General features: G+C 35.3%; 1 protein-coding gene across 2 annotated transcripts in view; it reads left to right on the top strand.

The window, feature by feature from the left end:
* The window catches only part of TNPO1 (transportin 1), a 93,617-nt gene that overhangs the window by 46,718 nt on the left and 19,888 nt on the right, over positions 1-27,011 (top strand). For both annotated transcript variants that reach the window (XM_032336001.1, XM_032336002.1), the window contains exons 4-15: positions 454-603; positions 3,431-3,537; positions 5,202-5,335; positions 9,264-9,345; positions 12,703-12,825; positions 15,144-15,262; positions 18,430-18,490; positions 18,989-19,157; positions 21,032-21,184; positions 22,510-22,735; positions 25,005-25,176; positions 26,416-26,502. In XM_032336001.1, the coding sequence (XP_032191892.1) occupies positions 454-603; positions 3,431-3,537; positions 5,202-5,335; positions 9,264-9,345; positions 12,703-12,825; positions 15,144-15,262; positions 18,430-18,490; positions 18,989-19,157; positions 21,032-21,184; positions 22,510-22,735; positions 25,005-25,176; positions 26,416-26,502 (1,583 nt within the window). The remainder of the gene's footprint in view (positions 1-453; positions 604-3,430; positions 3,538-5,201; positions 5,336-9,263; positions 9,346-12,702; positions 12,826-15,143; positions 15,263-18,429; positions 18,491-18,988; positions 19,158-21,031; positions 21,185-22,509; positions 22,736-25,004; positions 25,177-26,415; positions 26,503-27,011) is intronic.

Here is a 27,011-nt window from a genome sequence, read left to right as displayed (position 1 = left end):
TATAAACTAAATTAACTCTTAAACTAAGTCAGTGGTTCTCAACCAGGTGCAGATTGCCCTCTTCCCCACCCCCCATTGCAATCCATTCCACTTCTCCAACAATCCAGACATTATCTAGAAACATTTTTGTTGTTATACCTTGGGAAGGTGATACTGGCATCTCTGGCCAGTAATACTGCTAAACATCATAGGATGCACAGGACAACACCCAGCAAAGAATTATCTGACCCAAGATGTCAATAATGCCAAGGTTGAGAAACTCTGAACTATAAAGCATGGAGCTAATCTTCTGATAATCATTTATGATACTTTTTTTTTTCCTTTTTCCTGGTTATAGCAAAATTACTGGAATGTTGCAATCAATTTTTGAATATAAGTATTTTAAAAGTTACTGTTCTTCCATATTTTGAAATGAAAACTACTTTAAAAGTCAATAATGCTGTTTTATTACAGATGAACCCACAAGATCATTGAGTGGTCTCATTTTAAAGAATAACGTGAAAGCGCATTTTCAGAACTTCCCAAATGGTGTGACAGACTTTATTAAGAGTGAATGTTTAAACAATATTGGTGACTCCTCTCCTTTGATTAGAGCCACTGTAGGTAAGTTACATTGTTACATAGTTTTGCTTGTCTGGTTTGTAACTGGATTGTTTTTTGAGATGGTAGACTATTCTCATAGGAACTTTTGTCATCCATTTCATGTTGAATTGTGAGGAGGGGGGGGGGTTTCATTGCCACTTTCAAATGCTTTGGAAATGCTTTCAAATGCATTATTATAGTAAAAGCCCCTAATTAGTGAGATCAGAGTCACTGGTGTTTGCTTAATCAAAGTTCATCAAGTGGGACATAAACAAATACTAATTTAGGACTATGGCCTTTTTTTTTAGTTCCTTACTATCTGACTTCTGTGTATAATAAACATGGGATATAATTTCGTTGCACTTTCTTTACGTGGAAAGAAAGTTCCGTAAAACAACTTAAGAATAGGACATTAGGTTTTGCTATTTTCTATCCTTGTTTTTAATAATTGCCTTGTCTGTATCTAATTACAGCAATTTTTGAGTCTTTTCAGAGTTTTCAACTTAATTCAAAGAACTGTCAGTTTATGTAATACTAAATTAAAATGTTTAATTATAATAGCTGGTATAAATAGGTTTGGGAGTAAACACAACTGACTGTCGGTGATAGTTGGTGGATAGCATTCCTGGACGCAGAAATAGGCAGGAGGACTTAAAAGAGTGGCCTACTAAAGGGCAGCATTCAGTATGCCATGGGACTTAAAGCAGCTGCATTTCACAAAGATCTGGAAAGCTTCCGTTAATCTGGCAGGTTGGTTGAATGGAAGTCAGTTAAGAACGTCCATAATGATTAAATTATTTTCATTGAATGTTCTTTACTTTTGTATTTTTTGTCTCGTGGTGGGTTTGAAAAGTACCCAATACATCTTTTACTTAAAAAACAAAGGCTCTGTGACTTCTCCCAAAATATGCAAGTCTTAAATATTGCCATTATTAACACTGATTTTAAATGGGATGGATGGAGGGCATTTGTGATTTGAGAAAAGGGAATTCCTGGTTTATTCTGATGGACTCTCTTATACCTTCCTAATGTTCTGCCCTCCTTTTAACAGTAGTAAAAAAGAATGGTGAGTATATGCCAAAATTGTTTCTCCTGTTAAAGAATATGTGGTTGGTTTGTAATTTTATTATTTTGGTGACTATCCTTTATGTGTGTTTATATAATATGGGGAAAAGATTTTTGGGGGAGTAGATGAAACTATATGGGCCAGTTAAATTTGAATTTGTTGGTCTATCAACATTCTCTAATGTTCTTCTAGCAGAAGGTAATGCATGTCAGCAGTCTGTTAGTGCCAAGTTGTAGCTTGGCATTTAATTTTTGTTACTGGTTGGTTTGTTTGTTTTTTAAAGACATGCTTAGTTTTCTTTAGGCAGATCCAGAGTGTGCTTTTACCCTTTATTCTTAAAAATTTTAACTTTAGGAAAGAAAATTTGGCAAGAAGGAGCAGCTCTGCCCTTGGCCTTGATGCTTTTTGATCTTGCTAGAAGACTGTTTTAAGGGTTTTGTCTTAAAAATGCTACCAATCCATTGACTCTTACCATATAATTTATGGGGGGTTTTGGGGGGTTTTTTTGTTTGTTTTTAGTGCAGAGTACATATTGGCTAACAACGTTGGGCTTTTTAGTGCCACTGGGAGCAGTCTTCTCAAAACTAACTGTGGGAAATTCAAAGACAATTTATACACAGAAACAAGAAGAATGCACTGTTTAGTAATTGATTATTTACTGTATGCCGGGCAGGCATTTTGTTTGCGTGTCTCACTGTGAGTTCTCAAAATAGCAAGAGAATACTTTTTCTTTTTTCTCACTTTTACAAATTAGTATTTTGAAGTTTAGAGTGCAAGTAATTTGCCTACTGTCAGAGTTTATACAAATTTAATTATGGTACTAAAAGGTCTATAATCATCAAATGAAGTATATTATCTTACTCATGTTAAATTTGCTAAGGCAGAGAAAAACAAGGATGATGCCAGTGATTCATCCTTGATCCTGTAAGTGGAAACTGGTGGAGGACTGTGTGGGTCTTTCCACACCAGAAGGGTTGTTGCACACAGGATTGTTCGCCATTGATGGTTCATCTACTTTCATTTTCCCTACCTTGGTCCTTGGCTGTGATCCGTCCTAGCTTAGAGAGCTGATTTTCCCTTTATGCATTTTTGTTAAAAACTACTAGATTCAGATACTCATCACCCAGTGATAAGCACTGCTAATGTTTTGGTATATTTTCTTTCTACTATTTTGTGTGCAATTTCTATAAAGGAGGAACACGTTTGACCCTTAGAACAGTGCAGGTTTGAAATGCGTGGGTCCACTTACATGTGGAATTGGTTTTTCTGTAGATACAATAAATGTATTTGTATTGTGATTTTTAATAACATTTCTCTAGCTTACTTTATTGTAAAAACCATATAAAATACATGTATACAAAATTTGTTAACCAGCTATGTTATCATTGAGGCTTTCAGTTAACAGTCGGCTGTTAAGTTTTGAGGAGTCCGAAGTTACGTGTTGATTTTCGACTGGAGGGTAGTACCCCTAACCCGGCCACATTGTTCAGGGGTCACCTATAATGAGTGGAACTGTTCTTGTTATTGTTGGAAAAGAGCGAGGCGTATAGTTTTTTTGTATAGATAATTGTTAAAAGTACAAAAGAAGGTAAACGAAGTGTTGGAAAACAAGATTAGAAACCTCTAATTTATGCTGTGGTTTTTCTACAGATGTGTTGGGGTGAAAAGAGGTCCTGGGCTGATGTGGGCCATTTAAATGAGCGTGTGTGCATGCGTGCATTCGTGTGGCAGTATCTGACATAATGCAGTCAGATTCCCTAATGGTATGTGTTTCCTTTCAAGGTATTTTGATTACAACCATAGCCTCCAAGGGAGAATTGCAGAATTGGCCTGACCTCCTACCGAAACTCTGTAGCCTGTTGGATTCTGAAGATTACAACACTTGTGAGGTAAAGAAACATGCTTCTTAGATTTTCTTCTCTATTTTTCTTGTCATGTTGTGTATTTGCAACCTTTGGAAAAAATACTTGCTCTGAAACATACAACTTCAAAAACTTGAAAGCTTCAAGTTACCCTCTTATTTTACATTAGTGACCATTTATCTTATTGTTTTCTATAATGACTGTTAAGTTATGAAGCCTCTTTACTATAATTGCTATAAGGACGTATAATCAGTCAATCCATTAATGTGCTATTTTTTGAAGATAGGCTTAAATTTACCAAACTTGATCACTTTCAGCCTTCTCTAAATTGTTTCTGTGCCTCTTTATGACATGGCTGAAGTATATGTAATCTAGCTTTAATCATGTAAAGATTATAATCTCCTATTTGCCACTGATAAGTAGCAACCTTTGCGTATGGGAAAGGAAGTCTATGGATTTCTCACTATTTATGAGTACTTTTAAATATCTCTTTCATTACCAGGCCTCTAGTTTGTGTAGAAATCTGTTTTGAATGGAAACCATTTTAGGTATTTTGCTTCTTCTAAAGAAATAACCTAACAAAAAATTTCAAGTGGTCTTTTGATTTGGCAGTTTGTTGCCAGATCTGAAAGAAGGAAAGGAGGGACTGGAAAGAGAGGGAGTAAGCATTCCAGGAAAAAAAAAAATTTACTTTCTCATATATACATTTTCCATTAAGTAATACACTAAGATGGAGCACCTGGGTGGCTCAGAGGGTTAAGCCTCTGCCTTCAGCTCAGGTCATGATCTCAGGGTCCTGGGATAAAGCCCCATATCGGGCTCTTTGCTCAGCGGAGAGCCTGCTTCCCCCCTCTCTCTCTGCCTGCCTCTCTCCTTACTTGTGATCTCTCTGTGTCAAATTAAAAAAAAAAAAAGAAATACACTAAGATTACAGAGAAACTAAAATAATAATGTTCAACCATCGAGTAAGAGTTGATTAAAATTTAAATTGTGCTTTGGTATAGTGATAGTAACATAAAGGAGATGAGAATTTTTTAAAACAATCACTTACCAAGAATAAAAACTTAAAACTGCAGTAATCATGAAATTATGGAGCTTCTACATAAGTCACATTTTAAAAAGAAAGTATTCTTCAGTTAACTGTACCATGAAAATAAGCACCAGGTTTCTCCTCCTGGTGGAATTATAAGCAGTAAATTAGATGTTTGAGGTAATTAGTAGGTTGCATATTGTGTATAGGAGCTCTAGGTTGGCCCCTTTAGTTTAAAAATGGTTATAGGGAAATAGTTGCTAATTCGAATTTTCTGCCCTTTTAACTGATTTTGTCACCATTACCCAGTGAATGGTTTACATATTAAGTAATTTTTAAATGATGTTAACTTCTAAAATTCACCAGAATATTTCGGGAGAAATTAGCTTTTTTACTCTAGTTTCTGCCAACCAGAATATCCTCTAATTGTAAGTCATTCAATGCTAAGATAAAACACACCATTATATTTGAACTGAGATTTTTAGATAACTTAGTGGTATAGTGATTTCTGTCTTAAAATTGATGACTAAATTTATGGATTTTATGAGGCAGTATTTGATGGGGACTGAGAACATTAATTCATACACATTCATCAGTATTTTTCAGTTTGCTTTTAAAATGCCTTCATTTTTAGTTCTAATGATATAAATGTCTTTCACAGGGAGCATTTGGCGCCCTTCAGAAGATCTGTGAAGATTCTGCTGAGATTTTAGATAGTGATGTGTTGGACCGTCCTCTCAACATCATGATCCCCAAATTTTTACAGTTCTTCAAGCACAGTAGTCCAAAAATCAGGTACTTGTGTAGCCAGTATTAAATTAACTCACCCTCCAATATAACATCTGGATTATTTAGTAATTATAGATTAAGAGTTTTACATCTAATTAAAAACATTTGGAGCGTGAAGGTGGAAGGATTTTTTAGAACACTCGGCAATCAGTAGGCCTAGTTGGGCAGAAGTTAACCTTGGGCTGCTCTGTTGTCCTGTATATATCCCTAGTTTCTCAAACGGTGCCTAGCATATAGTTGTTGCACGATTATATTTAAATATTAAGTTAACCTTTGACTGACTTATCATCTGTTATCCTGTCAAGCTATAATTATCAAGGTGCTTTCACACTGTTTAAGTGTGTAAGACTCTTTTCTGTAACTACACCAGAAGTTCCCACAAACTGCTGTACTTTTTTTCCCCGTTTCCAGTTAATGTGTTTTAATCTAACTTGTCTTTCGTTTATTGATACTGTGAAAAAGTCATTGCTCTTCTGATTGGTAGTTGCTTTGTTTTTTGTTGTTTCTAATTGTCAGTGCTTCGTGTTTTTATGTAGAATGACCAAAAAACATACTGCCATTTAAAGTAGAAGTTATGAGGGTTCCTAGATGTAGTTGTTTAAGGATATCCATCCAGCAGCATGAACTTTACTGCATATGCTGGGATTGTTCATTTAGATGTCCTTTGGAGCTTACCCCCAAGATCCCAAGCTGTATTCAAAGGATTTTGGTTTGAACAGTATGACCAGAGGGCAGTCAGGCATCTTTCTCTCGCTTAAATTCTGTATTTAGTTCTTTTTCTTTTACCTTGATTTAATTTTAGTTATTTTTTATCTTAAATGGTACTTACTGCAGTGTTGTTCTCAGAGAGATACATGCTCATTTATGGTAGTGCCATGCAAATAAGTAGTAACATGCCGCAAATAAGATGTTACTCTTCCCGAAATAGTTAACTAGATAGAGTTCATGTTCCCTAGGAAGTTGTCTATTAATCTTTAAAGTAAGGTGATGAAAGAAAGTGTGGTAATTTGCCTACTTTACTTCTAAGAAAGAAACTCACTTTTTTGTGACCAGGTCTTAGCAACCAAAAGAATAACAGAAAAATCCAAGTAACATGTTCCTGGCAATTGTTCACTATTGCTGGACTCACAAGTTTTTTGTAATTTAATACATTTTTGTAGCTGGTCAGTTGTTTAAACTTAACTCGGTAGAGTTCTTTACTACAGAAATGTTTTTGTTCAGTGAATGTTCTTTATTACCCATTTGAGAATCTGTTCTACATACCCATAAACACTTTTTTTCCATTTTCATGTATACTTGGGTAAATGTATCTGCTGTATGTTTTAGCAGTACACTGAACTCCACCTTTATAGGATTTTATTCTGTATTATTACTTATTATCTTGTTTATACAGCTTAACTGGTATTTTGTATGTACTCTTAAAAATGTTTTTTCCATCTCAATAACGGTTGAACTTTGAGAATATAGAATGAGGCAAAGGAATGTAGTTTTATCCATCACATGACTAAGCAATTGAAAAATTAGAGCCATGTTATTTTTTAAACCCTACCAGAGGTACACAAAGATGGTTTATGATTTTTGCGTCATGATGTTCTCATCATGGCCCACTTCCATTTTGTCTTTAGTTACTTATTAGGTATTTTTAATAATCACTACCACCTAGAACAAAAGCTAAGATCTTGATGACAGCAACCCACATCTCATCCCAACTTTTTCCTTCCCTTGCATTGTTAAAAAATATATATATATTTTTAAGATTTTATTTATTTATCAGAGAGAGCACAAGCAGGGGGAGAGCGGCAGGCAGAGGGAGAAGCAGGCTCCCCACTGAGCAAGGAGCCCGCTGCTGGACTTGATCCCAGGGCCTTAGGATCCTGACCTGAGCTGAAGGCAAGATGCTTAACTGAGCCACCCAGGCGTCCCTAAAAAATAAATGTATTGCATATATATGTAAAATGCATGTCTTTGTGTGTTTGTCTTTGTTTTTAACTTTATAGAAAGTATTTAATGAATTTAATCTTTGGTGGCTTTTTAAATTTAATATTATATTACTAAGGTTTCATCCATATTTTTTCATTGTAGCTCACTTGTTTTGACTACTGTATACTACTTGGCATGGTTATTGAACAATTTATTCATGTTATCCGCCCCCACTCCCCCCTTTGCAGCTTTTGGGTGGCTTCCGCATATTTGCTGTTGTGGATAGTACTGCTGAAAACATTTATTTCTTGTCTCCGTTTGTGTATTTGCAAGAGTTTCTCTAGGAAGACATAAAACTTTTGGGGAGGAATTTTTGGGACAAAAGACAAATAACAAGGAAAGAACACCAGAGTTTTCCAGGGTGGTTGCATCAATTTATACTCTTCTGTTAACAAAGCGCAAGATTCTCTGGGTGCACAGCATTTAGTATTGTGATGTATTTTAATTTTCACCAGTCAGATACAAAATTGTGTTTCATTATGAATTTGATGGTTTACCTCTCTGTCATTAATCATGTTGAACATCTTGTCATAGGTTTATTGTCTGTCTGTAGTACCTTTTTCTTTTGTCTTTTTCTCTTGGGTTATCAGAAAAGGCAGACAGAACAGACAAATAATTTCATGATGAATACTGTGGAAAATAATAGAATAAGGGATTAGACAGTGATTCATAGGTATTGTATATAGAAGGTTTTCTATAAAGGTTAACGTTTGTGCAGAGATCCTGAACAAAGTTAAAGTAGCCAGTCTTTGGAAGGTCAAGGAGAAGGACGTATAAGACAGTTAACACCAAGTATAAAGATCCTGGAGTTAGGGATAAGCCTTTTACAGTGACAAAAGAAGAAAACTTTGTAGCACAGTAGAAAAATTAGGAGAGTAGGAGTAACCACAGCATAATGGAAAGTCTAGGCCTAGGCCAATAGTCAGCAACCTATGACCCATGGGGTCAAATTCAGCCCATAACCTGAGCTAAGAATGATTTTATATTTTAAAAGGTTGTGCTTGGGGGATGGGGATGAAGCTGCCACGGAGGTCTTATAATATTTACCATTCTTTTGTAGGAAAGTAGATTGTGTATTTTTGGAGTAATCTGAACAAGGGTGTAATGTGATGTTATTTATGTGTGTCTAAAAGGTTGTGGGGGCTTGTAGTAGCAGGCCATCCTTGTAGTATTTTTGTTGGAAAATTAAAAGAAGAAGGGTCCGGGAATGGTGTCATCATTTTTCCTTATCACTTAAATTGACAAGATTGTGTCCCACTTATATTTACCATTTGATCTTTTGTAGGAAAAGTTAGATGATGTGGTTTTGGAGCAACCTGAACAAGGGTGTAATGTGACAATTTTATTCATGTATGTGTAAAAGGTTGTAGTATAGTCTGTAAAGGATGTCAGGAAACCAGTTGGAGCCTGTTGGAGTAATCCGGGTAGTTCGGACTAAGGAAGAAGTGATTGGCTTAGGGGTGTGTTTTTAAAGGTAGTGCCATTAGGAATTGCTGTGGACTTGAATTGGCTACATCTGAACACAAAAACTATAGACTTTAATCATTTTTAGTTTTAAAAGGAATAAATAGCCATGATTTTAAAGTCTGTAGGTATATAAAACAATTTTCCAGTATGCCTCCATCCACCGTCCCACCCTTCAGGGGTATCTACTATTAAAAACGTGGACATGCCCTTTCTGACACTTAACATTTTGAAAGAAGTATTAATGTAATACTCTGGAACCTGTGTTTTTCACCTAATATATCATTCATTTTCTGTGTTAAATATTCAAAGAAATTTAACTCATTCTTTTCAGGGTGTGTATGTGTATATACATATATATGTATGTACAAACATGTTTATGGCTATACATACATCATAATTTATGGAGGAATAGTTAAGTTCTTGTCAGTCTTCTGTAAATAGAAAAAATCTGTAGTGAGCATTGTTAAAATTTAAGTTTTGTTTCTAGGTCTCATGCTGTTGCATGTGTCAATCAGTTTATCATCAGTAGGACTCAAGCTCTGATGTTGCACATTGATTCTTTTATTGAGGTAAGATTTGTCTCCCCTCCCCCCCTTTTGCTTTTGGGAAAGTTAGAAAATGTTAAATTTTTTCTGATGGTATTAAAATTGGATACAGTGTAGTCTTTGTGATTTTTGTTAACTGAAAATAAAAGAATTCTCTATTAAACTGATTTTTTTAACTTACGGTACAAACATTGATTATGGTTTGTAGGTGCTTAATATCTTAACTAGAAATTTTTTATTTGAATGTACTATTCAAATTCCAGATGTAAATTGAGTGTCCCAGTTCATTTGCTGTATTTGAAACATGAAACATTGGTGAGTCTGAGTAATCTTAAACTTGTTCTTTATTAAGAATCTGAAGGCACAGACTAATAAAAGGTTGGTGCTTCATTTTCCATTGGTTTCCATTGTAGAATTGGAGGTGTCGGGAAAAATTTGACTCCTGAATCTCTGTAAGCATTTAAAGGCCCTTTTACATTTTTGATAAAAGCAGAAGGTCAAGCATCATTTTCTGGCCATGAACTCAAAGCAATAGAATTGTTTTTCAGAATTACTACCACTTGATAACAGCAGGTGTGAACAAGTTAAAGTTCTTTAAGCACTTCACTTTGCTTTTCATTAAATGAAAGCTGTCTTTTACTCTCCAGCTTTTTTTTTTAAAGATGTATGTATTTATTTTTAGAGAGCAACCCTGGGCTGGGGAGAGGGAGAGAAAGAATCTCTAGCAGACTATCCAGTGAGTTCAGAGCCCAGTGTGGGGCTTGATCTTATACCCATGAGATGATGACCCGAGCCAAAATCAGGTGTGGGACACTTACCTGAGCCACCCACGCATGCATGCATGCGCCACCCACTCCCCTCCCACCCTGGTTATGCTTAAAAATTTTAGGGGCCATCCTGCTAGTATTTTTGTTGGGCAATTAAAAGAAAGAAGAGGGGAATGTTTTCATCATTTTTCCTCATCACTTAAATTGACAAGCTTCTTTCTGAGCATTTCTGACCAGTAGACTATGAATAGTAGGATCCTCTAGCCATTTAAAAGTTGAAACTAAAACACGAGTCTTTAGTGGATATTTACTGAGTCATACTATAAATGAGGCACTGTGCTTGGTGCTAGGGTTACATAAATAAATTTTCTACCTTCAGTCTACCTTGAGGTAGAGGGCAGTGGATGATACTAAAAGTCTGGAGTAAGACTGCCTGGGTTCAAGCAAAGCTCAGGTCCACAGCTGCTAACCTTGGGCACATTATTTAACTGATATTTTCAGTTTCAACATCTGTAAAATGAGGGCAATAATAGATCTACCTTGTTGGATTGTTATAAAGACATTTGCTGTAACTAAATTGGAACAGTGCCTGCTACAAAGAATCTGGTCTACATGTTAGCTATAGCTATTATTATTCTTAGAAGTAGTAGTTGTAATAATATTTCCTCTTAGTGTTTCACAGCTTAAAAAAGGAATAGGAATAAATAGCCCAACATCTTATACAGAAATGTAATTCAGAATAAAAGAAATAAAATTCTCTCTGAAAACAAAAATTCCACAGGACCATACTCAGCAAGTGGAGCAAGCATGTTTCTCAACATTTTAAAGTATTTCCCAGTGGTGTTAAATACCATGTGAACACTTTGTTGCTCCTTCATAATCCTGTAAGATTCAGCCAGTTCTCCATCCAAGAGGAGTAAAACCTCCATAGGAGGTGCCTGACACATAGTAGACCCTCAAAAAGTGTTGGCTAAATTAGTAAGTGGAGGGGCGCCTGGGTGGCTCAGTGGGTTGGGCCTCTGCCTACGGCTTGGGTCATGATCCCAGGGTGCTGGGATCGAGCCCCGCATCGGGCTCTCTGCTCGGTGGGGAGCCCGCTTCCTCCTCTCTCTCTCTGCCTGTCTATCTGCCTACTTGTGGTCTCTGTCCAATAAATGAATAAAATCTTTTTTAAAAATTAATTAATTAATAAGTGGATCATTTGTTTCTTTAATTATCATTGTTTTCATTGGGGGTGGATGTTTGCTGAGTGTGACAATAATGAATGAAAATGTATTGGTTATTAATACATGCCTAAGATGTATCTTGACAAAGCTAGATATTTCTACTTAAGACATCATCCGATTTAATGAAGACTATCAAACATGTTAAATATGTCTGATTTAAAAAGGAACTACAGAGTTGTGAAAGCATCAGATGCAGGGACAGGACTTGTAGAGGTCGAAATTTTTAAAATTTCACAACAGTACTTCACATACTGTCACATTTGGTGTTTGAATTTCTCTATTGTCTTACCCCTTGTAATAAGCTTTTATGTTCCTCAGTTTGGAGATTTTTTTTTCCCTGCGGTTTTTTTGTGTTGTTTTGGGTTTTTTTTTTTTTTTTTTTTTTTTTTGTGAGAAGATTGTGGGACACTTTGGATTTTATGTATTTTTTTTTAATGATCATTTTACTACTTTTAAATAAGTGTGTGTGTGTGTGTGTGTGTGCGTGCGTGTGCACGTGCACAGAGAAAGAAAAACTCAAGAATGAGATGGGGGAAGGCTTATTCTGTCTTCTCACATGTCCACTTTGCAACCTCTACCAAAGACAACCTCTTCTTCTAGTGGAGGCTTTTTGATACAGTGAATGAGTGTGGACTTAAAATTCCATGAAAACCATATTCAGATTCTCCCCTGCCTAGCAAGTTAGGTAACTTCTATATTTCCTTATCTGTAAAATCAAGTAATAGTGTCTTGTAGATTAAATGAAACAGTCTGTCGTTTATTCAGGCGCTTTTCTTCCCCCTTAACCTTGGTGACAAACTTGTTAAGAACAGCATAAGATTAATGGCAACTTTTACTGCTTATTCAGTAGTTGACTTGGTGAACAACAGCAGTTTGGGGTTAAGTTGTTGGAAACTCCGCATCCATTTCCCCAGTATCGATGCTTTTAAAGAATTTGTACCTGTTACTACCTTAAGAATCTGGATTGGTAGAAATAATCTCTGGACACACAGTACTTTTGAAGGAAAATAAATTGTATAATTTTTTAAAATAAATTGTATTTTAAAGATTATCTTCTTCTAGGTGAGCTAGATGAGTGTCCCATGTTCTAATGACACAATTTTATTCTCAAAAACTAAAAATTACCTTAAAACACAATTAGTCAGTCTTTCCAAAAGAATGACTTTAGATTATTTACCAAGTCATACTTTTTGGCAGTTACCATCTTATGTTTAGTTAATTGTTTTATAACATAGTATTGCAGGCCAGTTAATACAGTGTTTATTTGTACCATATCTTCTTAGGGTTTCTCTAAATGTTAACTAACTTAGAGATGACTTGTTATTATGTATAAACCTTTCTAATACACAGGAATGCTTAACTAGAAAAAAATGTTTCTCATTCACTAGAACCTCTTTGCTTTGGCTGCTGATGAAGAACCAGAGGTACGGAAAAATGTATGCCGGGCACTTGTGATGTTGCTTGAAGTTCGAATGGATCGCCTGCTTCCTCACATGCATAACATAGTTGAGGTAATACAGGTGACTTAAAGGCGCGCTCCTTTTTGTCCCAAGAAAAATCATGAGAACAAAATGTATAATGTTAAATTGGTTAAACACATTTGTTGGCAGTGATCTATGAAAAACAGCTCACGATTGTCTTAAAATTATAAGTTCTCTTTATGTGAGATTGAAGGTGTTTATAGGGGGGAAAGTTACTTAAAGGAATAGACAGCTTTTAACAAGAATAACTTACGTAAATTTTTTGTGTTCGCTAGATACGTGTTAGGCTAAATGATTACTAGAACTGTGGTAGGTTAAGTGGCACATTCTTGTGTCGTTGGAGTTGGAATTAGAAGTGTTTGCTTTCCACCCATTACTGGTAAAGCTGATGTGATCCTCTTACGATTTATGGTAAAAGTGAAATTTCTGAGTAGAAAATACATAATTGTTACAGTTAGTTCCATCAGACCATTTAGATTTTAAAAGACTCCTTCAATCCCTATGCAATTATAATTTACTAGAAAATTCTGAGTATGTTGATGATAGGTTAGTAGGAGGTAATATGTAGTAACAAGATAAAATTATTATTAGAACAAAATAACTTGTTCGGGCAGTACTCAGTCCTGATAGTGGCAAACTGTACCACCTACGTTTCATATTACTGGATTCATTTGTATGTGAGTAGTATATGTATAGCTTTCCAGTTGTATTAAATAATACATTATTTAGATCCTCCCTTTCACCTCCAGAGAATTATGGTCTGTAGAGGGAAGATCTTCTCTTAAAGGATGGGGATCTGTGACCGGTTAGAAAAAAGCTAGCATCTATAGTGTGCAGCAGCTCCTTTTCTAAAGCATAAGGAAAGATAGTTGCAAAGCAGCATTAGAATAAGAGACATTGGGGCGCCTGGGTGGCTCAGTGGGTTAAAGTCTCTGCCTTCGGCTTGGGTCATGATCCCAGGGTCCTGGGATCGAGCCCCGCATCGGACTCTCTGCTCAGCGGGGAGCCTGCTTCCCTTCCTCTCTCTCTGCCTGTCTCTCTGCCTACTTGTGATCTCTGTCTGTCAAATAAATAAATAAATAAAAATCTTTAAAAAAAAATGTAAGAGACATTTTCTCTGATGAACCTGTTCTCTCTGAAGTGCCTAGAAGAATCGGGTCAAGTTGGTTGAAGGTTTAGTGAAAGTTGGAGCTAATAGGAAAATTAAAAGATACTTTATCATTTGCTGGGGCCATGTCACCTGTGGGGAGGCTAACTTAAAATGGTATAGTTATTTAGCAGTATTCAGCATGGTAATAGGACTTGGTGTGGAATGTAATAGGGATTGGCCTGTCACAATTCTTGTGTTGCCACGTTTTGTCATGTGAGATGTTTTAGTCTGGAAGAGAATATGTACAAAGGCTGCATCTAACACTTGACCCCATTTCCAGACCCAGGTACTTTGGGAAATCGTATACGTACCTTTGATTATGTTTATTTTTGCACATAAAGGTTTTTTAAAGAGGGGTAGACGCTGCCTTTGGATAAATTTCAGGTTGATGTTCCTTAAGAATGAATTTGGTTAAGAATGTTATTTGAGGGCTCCTGGGTGGCTCAGTGGGTTAAGCCGCTGCCTTCGGCTCAGGTCATGATCTCAGAGTTCTGGGATCGAGTCCCATATGGGGCTCTCTGCTCAGCAGGGAGCCTGCTTCCCTCTATCTCTCTGCCTGCCTCTCCGTCTATTTGTGATCTCTCTCTGTCAAATAAATAAAATCTTTAAAAAAAAAAAAAGAATGTTATTTGAAGTTAAGAATAAGAAATAAGAAGTAAGAATGAATTTGGCTTGGCATGTTAGAGACTATAGATTATAATTTCTTTAAGAAATATCCCTACTTCCTTCCAAATACAAAAATTCAAGTTTTGTAATTGCATAATAATTGTATGTCACATATGTTACATATGTGAAAATACATGTAAGAAAGAGGTTAAATAATTATGTTTCGAAAATATTCTTCATTTTTTTAATGAAAGGTATAATGGACTTTATTTTGGTATTTCCAAGAAGACTGATTATTTAATACATGTTTAAAATCTTGGTGGTTTCATAAGAGAAAATACACCTCTACAGAAGCAGATATGCCATACATAGTTTGAACACTTTTCATTAAGCAGCATTCCAAAGTTGTTGTTAAGTTTGGCTGGATTTTAGAGTTGACTCGGGAACTTTTTTAAAAAAATTAAAGCCAAGGTTAAGAATCACTGTAAAGTTAAGGCGATAGCAGAGGACCTTTAACTTGCTGAGCCAAGCATTAGGTTTACTTTAATTTTATGATCTAAACCAATTAATATTAATGCTTCTTTGTTTTCAGTACATGCTACAGAGGACGCAAGATCAAGACGAAAATGTAGCTTTAGAAGCCTGTGAATTCTGGCTCACTTTGGCTGAGCAGCCCATATGCAAAGATGTACTTGTAAGGCATCTTCCTAAGTAAGTGTTCCTTCTTTTGAATGCTACCTTTATCTTAAATTTATAGTGATTCCTCATTTTTACATTTTTATGTTGCATTCTGCCATCAGGGAAGGAAGTTCTAAAGAAGCCAGACTTAATTTTAGTTGGCATAAGCATGTGTTATAACTAAAGAGATTATTCAGGAAGCAGTTGTTTTTTGGGATTTTTTAAAAATTGCAGATGGGGGACGCCTGGGTGGCTCAGTTGGTTAAGCAGCTGCCTTCGGCTCAGGTCATGATCCCAGCGTCCTGGGATCGAGTCCCACATCGGGCTCCTTGCTCGTCAGGGAGCCTGCTTCTCCCTCTGCCTCTGTCTGCCATTCTGTCTGCCTGTGCTTGCTCTTCTCTCTCTCTGATAAATAAATAAAATCTTTTTAAAAAAAATAAAAATAAAAATAAAATTAAAAAAAAAAGAACTAATTTCTTTAAAAAAAAAAAATTGCAGATGGTTTATTCTAAATCATAATCTTAATTGTCCAAACAAGTTATTTTGTTCTAATAATCATTTCATCTTTTTACTACATATTACTTCCTTTAAATAAGGTTAACCTATCATCAGTGTACTCAGAATTTCCTGGTAAGATAATTTTAATTGCATAGAGATTGAAGGAGTCTTTTAAAATCTAAGTGGTTAGCATAATTTTTTCTTCAGGGACCTCACCCCACCAAATGGATACATTCTCTCTTCGAACTTTCTCTTTCTATTTTTTCTACATAACTTTATAATTTTTTCCATCTTAAAAAGAATAGACAAGGCTCACTGTCTTTACTTCTTTACTTTACCTCTTGTTAACTGCAGAATTTTATAGTCTTCCATCTGTCCTCACTATTTCCGCCCAAATTACTGACAGAGATAATAAATGATTTCATTGTTGGTGAATGAAATAAAGCGGACTGTGCTGCAAAATGCCTGTAGCTTATGAATAGGGTTTTATTTATTATAAATTGGATATAGTTCTGTTTCATTAGCTGTAATGTTAAATTACTATTAATCTGTATTTTAGAATTTAGAAGGACTTTTCAGCTTGAAAATTTGGCCATCCCACATTTTTATATCTGTCTAGGGAATTTTAAGTCCCACTGCTTTCTCCTATTTGCTATTCCTTTAGTTAATAAGGGTTTACAAATTAACTGATGGTAAAGTTGTACTCAGAATTGGTTTTGCACATATTTAATTGACATTAAAGTGTTTAACTCTTAGAAGTAAGGCCTCTGCTAAGGCCTAACACATGAATGTGGAGAGTGAGAATTTCTTATATCTGGTGTGGGGAAAGAATTATTTTGGAGGCAGGCCAAACTGGTCTTGATTTCTGACTCTCCCATTACTTAAAATTAATGACCTTGTGGAAGTAATGTAACCTCTCCTAGCCTTAGTTGACTCATCTGTAAAATGAAGATCTTAATACCTTCTCATTAGATTATAAGGAAAGTGCTTATTAATAAGCCCACATGGTAGTCATGGGTATGAATTTCCTTTGGCTGTTCACATTTCCCAAGCCGCCCAGAACAGTTAAAGGTAGAATTCAGAAGCAGAGAACAATTGACTTTTTTTTTTTTTTTTAAAGATTTTATTAATTTATTTAGAGAGAGAGAATGTGCCAGCTGTGGGGGGGCAGTGATGCAGAGGCATTGGAGAGAAAGAATCCCAAGCAGACTCTCTGTTGAGCGCTGAGCCTGGAGGTCTGGGTGGGGCTTGATCTGCAGAACCTTCATGACCTGTGCATAAATCAAGAGTCCAATGTTCAACTGACTGAGCCACCCAGATGCCCCTAGAACTGTGGCCTTTTAAAAGCTTCCTAAGTTTTCTCAAAACCTTTTATCCACAGTAGACTCTTAAACGTGTTAAGGGCCCAGTGAGAAAGGAAATCATCAAAACTTAAACCAGTCAAAGCTTAAACTTCTCATAGCTACAAAGGGAATTGAAGTCATTAGTATTTTGACCTTTCCTTGTGTGTTTTGGTAAATTTTTTTTCCTAACTACTCCAGGATACCTGGGATTCCATGTTTACAGACATCTTGGTTCTGGCTTAATGATTATGTTAATGCTTCAGATTAGACATGATATCCTGACTTAAGCATTTTCTTACTGGAAATTTAAGTTCTTAATTTCTTAAGAAATTAAAATTTCTGGGGTCCCTGGGTGGCTCAGTGGGTTAAAGCCTCTGCCTTCGGCTCAGGTCATGATCTCAGGGTCCTGGGATCGAGCCCCACATCGGGCTCTCTGCTCAGCAGGGAGCCTCCTTCCCTTCCTTTCTCTCTGCCTGCCTCTCAGCCTACCTGTGATCTCTGTCAGATAAGTAAATAAAATCTTTTTAAAAAAAAGAAATTAAAATTTCCTAATTTCTTCTTTGAAGGCTATAATATAATAACCTTACTGGTAGAGTTCTTTTTCCATTTTTGCGTTATTTCTTTTGAATAAATTATTTTAGACTTACTATACATTTTAAACACTGTCATCTCTTTTATTAAAAGGAGTACAAATACTGAATGTAGGCTAATTGTAAAAGTGTCACACTCTTTAGAAATAAAGTAAATGATTAATTTTATCCCTTTTTAGCCTTTCCAGTTTTCCAAAAATACCAGTTTCTTTTGCATATCCTTTCTAGATAGTAGTCTGTTTATATAAGTAATTACATGGGTAATCTCATTATTTTTAACTCCAGTAGAACCATGCTAAATGTGTTTTATACATTTCTGTTTCATTTTTAACTGTACTGTAATTTATTTTTAACCAAGCCCTAAATGACATATATTTAGATTGTTTCTAGTTTTGTTACTTCATCAAGAAACATTAAGTCTTAAAGAACTGGGAATGTTTGTTATGATGTTCAGGATAAATTTCTAGGGGAGAAATTACTAAATTTTTTGTTACTAGTTTTATTTCTAACCACTCTTGATAAACTACCTTATTCTTAACTAAGATTTAATCCAGGAGATCCCATATGTGAGTATGTAAAGGGGGCCTGGGATATGTATTAGGAATACTCCATATTTGAGAAGTACAGACATCATAGAATATGCTTCAAGACCAGATTAGCAGTGGTAGTTGTCTCTTTGATGTTTCTAGTATGAGTAAGGTCATTAAGACTTCTTACTAATTCTTAGAAGATTTTTAGATCTTTGTTTCATGAATTTATCCCTTTACAGATTGATTCCTGTATTAGTGAATGGGATGAAGTACTCAGATATAGATATTATCCTACTTAAGGTAAGGAAACTTCTCGGATAAATAGGTAAGGTTTTTTTATTGATTCTAGAGAATCTTTGAATTTGACTAAGAGCATATTTACTTAAAATCGACCCTGTATAAGTATGTTTCTTCTTATATATGCTACAGAGTTTAAAGGTAGAAGCCATCAATGAGTTTGGGTGCTAATGTACTCTAACTTCATTGGAACCAGATGGTTCTGGTAGAGTTAGCATAAATTTCCTGTTGTTTCAAATTACTTGTAGTTTGTTTTAAAATTTTCAAATACAGTCTGAATTTTATACAGATGGTCTGGATTATACCAGCTGATGGGAAACAATGTAATGCAGTTACAGGTCCTGAACCTAATATGCAGTGAGGTAGTTTTTTCTCCCCTTGACAAAGATTTCTTTTCTGCGCAGGGGAGTGGTTCTTAGGTACACTTTCAGAACCACATACGTGGCGTCATCTCTCAATAATGATAATTGAATATCATCACAATTTTTCTTTTAAAAAAAGGGTGATGTTGAAGAAGATGAAACAATTCCTGATAGTGAACAGGATATAAGGCCACGTTTTCATCGATCAAGGACAGTGGCTCAGCAGCATGATGAAGATGGAATTGAAGAGGAGGATGATGATGATGATGAAATTGATGATGATGATACAATTTCTGACTGGAATCTAAGTAAGTGAAAAAGAAAAAATAGAGTTGCCTGCTTTGGTAGCAACTATATTGAGAACTAAGTCATATATTGTACAGTGTCCTCATAAAAGACTATAATTCAGTGGTTTTTTCATATATTCACAGAGTTATGCAACCATCACCACAGTAAATTTTGGAACATTCTCATCACCCCAAGAAGAAACCCTGTTTTGTTTTTTGTTTTGTTTTGTTTTAATATCCCATTTAACTTTACAACAGCCTTAGGTTGGTAAGGAAACTGCAAAAAGAGAAACTTACCAAGGTTGGTTATTTAACATGGCTAGTACTAATGACACACTTAATTTTTGGAACCCAGGTTTCCCATAGCAAGAGAGCCAATGTCTTCACCTCTGTCAGATTGTAGTAGCCCCTGTTATCTGCAGGGGGGTATGTTCTAAGATGCCCCCCCAACCCGACCAAAAGGTGCCTGAAATCACAAATATTTGCAAACCCTGTATATATTGTTTTTTCTAACACATACATACCTACAATAGAGTTTACTTTATAAATTCGGTACCATAAGAGATAGCAATATTAATTGGTGATAAAACAGAGTAATTATAACAATATACCATAGAAAACATTATGTGATGTGTTCTTTCACAATTTCTTAACTGTGCTGCATTCACCCTTGTGATGATATATGATGATAAAATGTTCACATGATGAGATGGGAGGGGGCGTTAACTGAAATAGACATTATGGTATAGTGGTTAGGCTACTATAAACCTTCTCATGATACATCAGAAGAAGGAGCATCTGCTTCCAGACTGCACCTAACTGAAGGTAATCAAAACCATGGAAAGCAAAACAGCACAGTGGGAGGCTAGTATACCACCTCCTCGTATATCCCTACTTTTAGGCTGGAGACAGGATACAGGTAACTTTACAAAAGCACTAATGTAAATTGAATTGGGGGAGGGAATTACTCCCTCTTAACATCCCACCCATTTTCATACCCTTCCAGAAGTTTTTCTGTGCACATGCAGAAAAAATGTATGTAAAAAAAATTTTTTTTTGGAGACAAGGCTGACTTCCCAGCAGTGAAATGAGATTACATGTACTCTGTTCGTTCTTTTCCGTTTATCATATAACTAACTCATTCTGTATCAGTACATTAAGATTTCTTTGTCTTTCATGGTAGTATAGTACTCATTTGTATGGTTCCATCATACAATATAACCAAGACCCTTATTGATGAGTAAGGTGTTCCTTCTAGCCAATTTAACAGCCTTTTTTCAAAAAGGATTTTAATATTCTTTAATGATTTGTGACCCACTATTTAATATGCCTGATCACATTTGGAAAGATTTTTATGCTTAATTATATTTTTGTTTTCTTAATTATTACATTAAATGAAATCTTAATTGATCCATAGTTCCATGGCTAATAGTTCCTTTATCTGGAAGGAATGTTTTCTGGCCTGTTTTATGCTTCAGATGCTAGTGACTTAGTACGATTTCTTTGCCTGATCTCTTGTTGAGGCATTATGTATTTGATTTGAAATGATCTACCATTCAGAATATTAAGTAGAAATAATAAATGTACACATTTTACTGCAGGTTGTAGAAGTGGGTATCATATCCTAGAAGCACTAAATTGAGTGGAACAGTATTTTGATTTTTCTCTGTAAACAAAAGAATCCTAGTGTGGCAGTCATATGCAAAAGAGAATACCTTCATGATTAGGTTTCTAATTCTTGGCCAAAAAATATTTCTTGTTGACAGATTGCTTCCTATTTAATTGAAGTCTTTAAAACTGTAGGTGACTAAAGTGTTGTACATAGAACAAATACGATAATAGGGTTAATGATAATAGAGTTTAATGTAATGTTTTTGAATTAAATATTTGTTTAGGAAAATGTTCTGCTGCTGCCCTAGATGTTCTTGCAAATGTGTATCGTGATGAGCTTTTGCCACACATTTTGCCCCTTTTGAAAGAATTGCTTTTTCATCATGAATGGGTTGTTAAAGAATCTGGCATCTTGGTTTTAGGAGCAATTGCTGAAGGTAAGTCTAAGTCAAAACTGAACTGTGAAGTCTTTAATAGGCTCTAATGCAGATGGACCACTTTAAGGAATGTTATTTCTAATAAGCAAAGATGATTCAGTCTGGAATTCACATACTTTTTTGCTCTCTTGTGTTGCTAATGTGGAACAGATGACACTGTGATCTACGTTAACCTTAAAAAAGATGTTTAAATCCAAAAGTCCTCTTACCAAAATCAGAGAGGAAGGCAAACCATAAGTCTTATGACTCTTAATCGTAGGAAACAAACTGAGGGTTGTTGGAGGGGAGACTGCCGGGGGGCCGTGGGGGATGTCGTAGCTGGATGATAGGGCATGTGGTGTAATGAGCTAAAATTCAGTTAAAATTATTTCAGTTGAATACTAAACTGATAAATGCAGCCATAAAAAATATTCAGATCAAAAAAATAGGAGGGCATGTGGTACAATGAGCACCAGGTATTATATAAGACTGATGAGTCACTGACCTCTCCCTCTGAAACTAATAATACATTATATGTGTGTTAATTGAGTTTAAATTTTTAAAAAAAAAAGCCTAAAGGAATGAACTGGAAAAAAAGAAAATACCTATATAGCAGCATTAGTAAATGATACTAATGGATAACTAACAAAAATGGAAGAAAATACCTAAATAGCAGCATTAGCAAATGATGCCAATAGATAACTAACAAAAATGGAAAGACAGATAGCCCTTAAACACATGAAAAGATGCTCAGCCTCCCTCAGAGTAAAAGAATGCAATTTAAAAAAAAAAAAAAAAAACCTGTCAGGACAAGTTTTTACCTTGAACCAGTTAATTATTATTTAGCCATAGGCTTACTTTTAACCCCATCATGATATTTTACAAATGCTTCTTTTACAATAAAGGGAACAGAATGAGAAGGCTGATGTTAGAAGCATCCCCACTGCTAGAAAAACAGTTTTCTCCATTGGTAAGTGTTAAAAACATGGTAGGAGAGTCACATCAACCCCCATAAAGGGTTACTGTGTCTTGGAGATAGGCATATATATACAAGAAATTGAATTATTTTGTAGGCACTTCTGAAAGCCATAATTTGTGTAGCAGAAGTAAAACAAGCTTTCCTAATTACTAGAAGATACTTAGGACCAATTAACTTTCCTTTTTTTTTTTTTTTAATTTTGGAACAGATTATTAGAGAATATTTATTGCGATAGAGATGATCTCAGTATTTTCTATTTTTTTGATCTGAATATTTTTTATGGCTGCATTTATCAGTTTAGTATTCAACTGAAATAATTTTAACGGAATTTTAGCACTTTCTGAGAGATTTGTTACTTTTTTTTCAGGTTGTATGCAAGGCATGATTCCGTACCTGCCTGAGCTCATTCCCCACCTTATTCAGTGCCTCTCTGATAAAAAGGCTCTTGTGCGTTCCATAACGTGCTGGACTCTTAGCCGCTATGCACACTGGGTAGTCAGCCAGCCCCCTGATACGTACCTGAAGCCATTAATGACAGAATTGCTAAAGCGAATCCTCGACAGCAACAAGAGAGTACAAGAAGCTGCCTGCAGGTGGGACAAATCCATAACATTGTTGATTGTGGGAAAAGGGAGTGGGTATTTTAGTGAGAAACTAATTTTCAGCTTTGTGGTGGAATTTTGGTTTTAAACTGTTAATGGAGCTTTTATTACCTGTAGATTCTGTAAATCAAAATGTGAGTCATTTAGGTGTCAGCTGTTTCTTCAATTCATTTCCTTTCTCTATGCCTATGGTAACAGTAGAATTCTTTCATCTCAATTCTTGCAGACATCTAGAGTGGTGATAGTGAGGGTCTTGCTCTTGAAGGAATAACAAAGTTCGACCAGACTCACATCACATCATTAGTTTAAAGGTCAGCTAGAAAAGTCCCACAATGACTTAGCTTTCACTTAGTGAATCCACTCCAGTAGCTATATGTCGTTTGGGTTTGGGGCTTTTTTTCTATCAGATCAGCAGTTAGTTTCATTACTATAAATATTCCAGTTTCCTGAACAAACCTTTTGTATTCTGAAAAGTCCTGACATATTTACAGCTCTTAACTTTTTAATTAGAATTGCTTTACTGTTGACTTTGTTAATAAGAAAAAAGGGAAATGAATTTAAGTGGAGTTGTACTCTTTACCAGATGAGAAGCAAAAACACCTGAAAGCATTCTAATCCTTAATAAGAGGAAAGAACATTGAACCAAAAGGGCTTTGGCACTACTTTTTTAATGAGGGGAGGATACATACTATATTTGGTTTCCTTAAGGTGTTTTGTGGTTTGTTTGTTTCTTTTTTTAAACTCTACTAGTCATTAGGCATGTATTAAATGCTATGTTTACAGTCCCTGCCATCTTAAATTTAGAGGCTAGTATAGAATACTAAACAACTGTATGATTATAATTCATGGCAAGTGCTATAAAGGAAATACATAAACAATTTAAGACCGGGCTTTCACTAACAAATGGCTTAAGCCTGTTGTTTTGGGAAATTGCTGAGTGGGTAGAATAGAAAATAATACAAACCTTAATTTTAGAAATGAAGAGCCAGGTACACCTTAGAGTCCAGACAAATTTAGGCCTAAATTTAAGTAACGACTCAGACTCTTTTGAGTGTTTGTTTTTTGTGTCTTAATTTGTCTTAATAGGTAAGCCATACATAAGGCAAGTTTATGATAACAAACTTTGCATCCTAATGTATGGTATCAAATTTAGACCAACATTTTTAAGCTTTATTGAGGAAAAGTTGACAAAAATAATCCATGTATTTAAAGTGTACAGCGTGGGGGCACCTGGGCGACTCAGTGGGTTATAGCCTCTGCCTTTGGCTCAGGTCATGATCTCCGGGAACAGGGATCAAGCCCCACTTCAGGCTCTCTACTTAGCAGGGAACCTGTTTCCTCCTCTCTGTCTGCTTCTCTGCCTACTTGTGATCTCTGTCAGATAAATAAATAAAATCTTTTTTTAAAAAATGAGAAAGTATACGGCGTGATGACTTGGTAAACATACATTATGGAACAGTTAGCAAGATAAAGATAATTAAGACATCCATCACCTGACATAGTTGACATAAGTAACTCTTTAGCATGATAAGAATGGTTAACTCTCAGGTATACAACACTGCCTTTTTTTTTTCTTTTTTTTTTTATTTCTTTTTCAGTGTAACAGAATTCGTTGTTTTTGCACCACACCCAGTGCTCCATGCAATGCGTGCCCTCCATAATACCCACCACCTGGCTCCGCCAACCTCCCACCCCCAACCCCCTTCAAAACCCTCAGGTGGTTTTTCAGAATCCATAGTCTCTCATGGTTTATCTCCTCCTCCAATTTCCCTCAACTCCTTCTCTCCATCTCCCCATGTCCTCTGTGTTATTTATTATGCTCCGCAATTAGGACGGCACTGCATTATTAATTACAGTCACCACGCTGTACTTTAGATCTTCAGAATTTATTCTTACAACTGAAAATTTGTGCCCTTTGACCACCTGCATCATCCCTTTCCCCTCCTACTAAAGGAAGCATTTAGGAGGTCACGACACTGCTCAGTTTTTTGAATGATTGAATATTAAGAACCAACAATAATTTTAGATGTTACTATTTTAGTGAAGCAAATGCCTGTAGGTGGCAGCCTCTTTGAAAGAAGTGAGAGGAAATGGGGAATGAATAATAAAAATAAGCTTCTAGTATAGTGAGGTAAGGAGATAGGCATATAAAGTATAAATAGATGTTGTGTATACTACAGACTTGGTTTCCTATCTCTGTGATAAACTGCAGCAGTAATAATCTCTCTCTCTTTCTCTGTTTTGTTTTTTTAAACTCTAGTGCCTTTGCTACCTTAGAAGAGGAGGCTTGTACGGAACTTGTTCCTTACCTTGCTTATATACTTGATACCTTGGTCTTCGCTTTTAGTAAATACCAGCATAAGAACCTGCTCATTCTTTATGATGCCATAGGAACTTTAGCAGATTCAGTAGGACATCATTTAAACAAACCAGTGAGTATCTGTGATTAACTATTAAGAAAAAAATACATACCATATTTAAGATCAAAAGGTTAATATATATTTGGAAATGAAATTGGGGAGATGTGAACACTTAGTGTGGGTTACTTTAAGAAGGTAGATCTTAAGTCAGCAAACATACTTTCTAGATAGTATTAAAAGTAAATATGTTCTTGGTGTGGAAATCATATCAGCATATCACATGAATGTACCAACACTTTTTAGAAAAGGGATGATAAAGGTCTTGTGGGTTTCACCTTATGCTTAATTCCAGGTATTTTTATCTAACACTTCATAAATATTAAAGCTTTAGAGTACCACATTTGTTTTCTTTGTTTTCTCACTGGAACTTAGAGGTGTAGGGGGAATGAACATATACTAAGATAAGACAATTAGAAATTGGGATAATAAGTTGGAAGTACTGAATAGTGGTATAGAAGAAGTATGTGTATATGGCTAAGGAGCCAAACTCTGTTTTTAGTAGGGTTAGGAAGAGTATGATGGAATTGGATTTGTTTGAATAGGATTTAAATAATAGAATTTCAGGCTCAAAATTCCCAGCGGAAGAATAGATGGCATGTTTATGATAGCTATATGAAGTCTTTAAAAAATTGTGTTTAGAAGTTAAATTTAAAGCTTAGTGCAAGACACTTGGTTTGTGGGTTTGCTTTGATGTTGGTTAGTCTTTTGTGTGCAGGGGGTTGGAGAGAGTTCTTCTGAATGTGTTAGACCCTCTGGAATCTGTGCCCCTTGTTTTTATGATTACCATTGTTTATTTAGTATTTATTTATTTATTTATGGATTCTAAAGTTTAAAGATGCTTAAATGATTATGAATCGTCTTATACAAATGCCTCTGTAAGCTTACCTGTCATTTCTAACATAGTGTACAGCAAGGACCATACTATATGTTAAAAGCTCCAGAACTGGAAAATTGATCAGAGTAAAACTTACACAGATTATCCCTATTTTGATCAAATAATTTTGGGGTAGTGGTATACTTGTATACATTTTATTTCAAAAAGGATATACAGTGACTTAAAAATAGAACAAGATTATAAAAAAGCAGAAAATAAAAATTTTAAATGTGCTAATTAGGAGAGCAGACTGAGTCTTTAAAATGCATTCTGTAATAATTTTACACGATTACTCTAAATGGATTTTAATTTTCATAGACCCAGAAAAGGCTTGTATGATATATGATAGTGGAGCTTTATGTGTTTTTCACAAATAGGAATATATTCAGATGTTAATGCCTCCACTGATCCAGAAATGGAACATGTTAAAGGATGAAGATAAAGATCTCTTCCCTTTACTTGAGGTATGCTGAGCTGGTAACCTTTAGTTAATCTAATAGCGTGTTTCATCAAAATACATCTGTAAATATAAAATGTGGGAATATGTGATGAGTAAAATATTAATAGATGAACATTTTGAATCACTTCTATTAAAATGCTGAATAAGTAGGTAACTGCCCTTACTTAATTATGGTACTTCCATACTAAGAAACACTGTTAAACAGAAAACCCATAATGGATGTGTTAAGTTGGTTGGGTTTTGTTTTCTTTTTCTTTAGGTCATCAAATGATTATATTACATGTTTTCTCACCTGCTCGGCTTCAGTGTTAATCAGTTAACTTGGAGATGTTTCCATATCAGCTTATAGGTCCTCTATTAAATTGCATTTGTTTATATAGATACATAGCTCTACCATGACAGTTGATATAGTTTAAATTATTTGGTGTGTTATATACCTATTGTATATACACACATTTAGTCATATGTGAAGTAGCATGGAGTCTTGGTGCTGATAAGGGAAGGACTTTGCTT

Source organism: Mustela erminea, chromosome 3, assembly GCF_009829155.1.
Source record: "Mustela erminea isolate mMusErm1 chromosome 3, mMusErm1.Pri, whole genome shotgun sequence".
In the NCBI taxonomy this organism is placed as follows: domain Eukaryota; kingdom Metazoa; phylum Chordata; class Mammalia; order Carnivora; family Mustelidae; genus Mustela; species Mustela erminea.
This window is presented reverse-complemented; position numbering and strand designations above follow the sequence as displayed.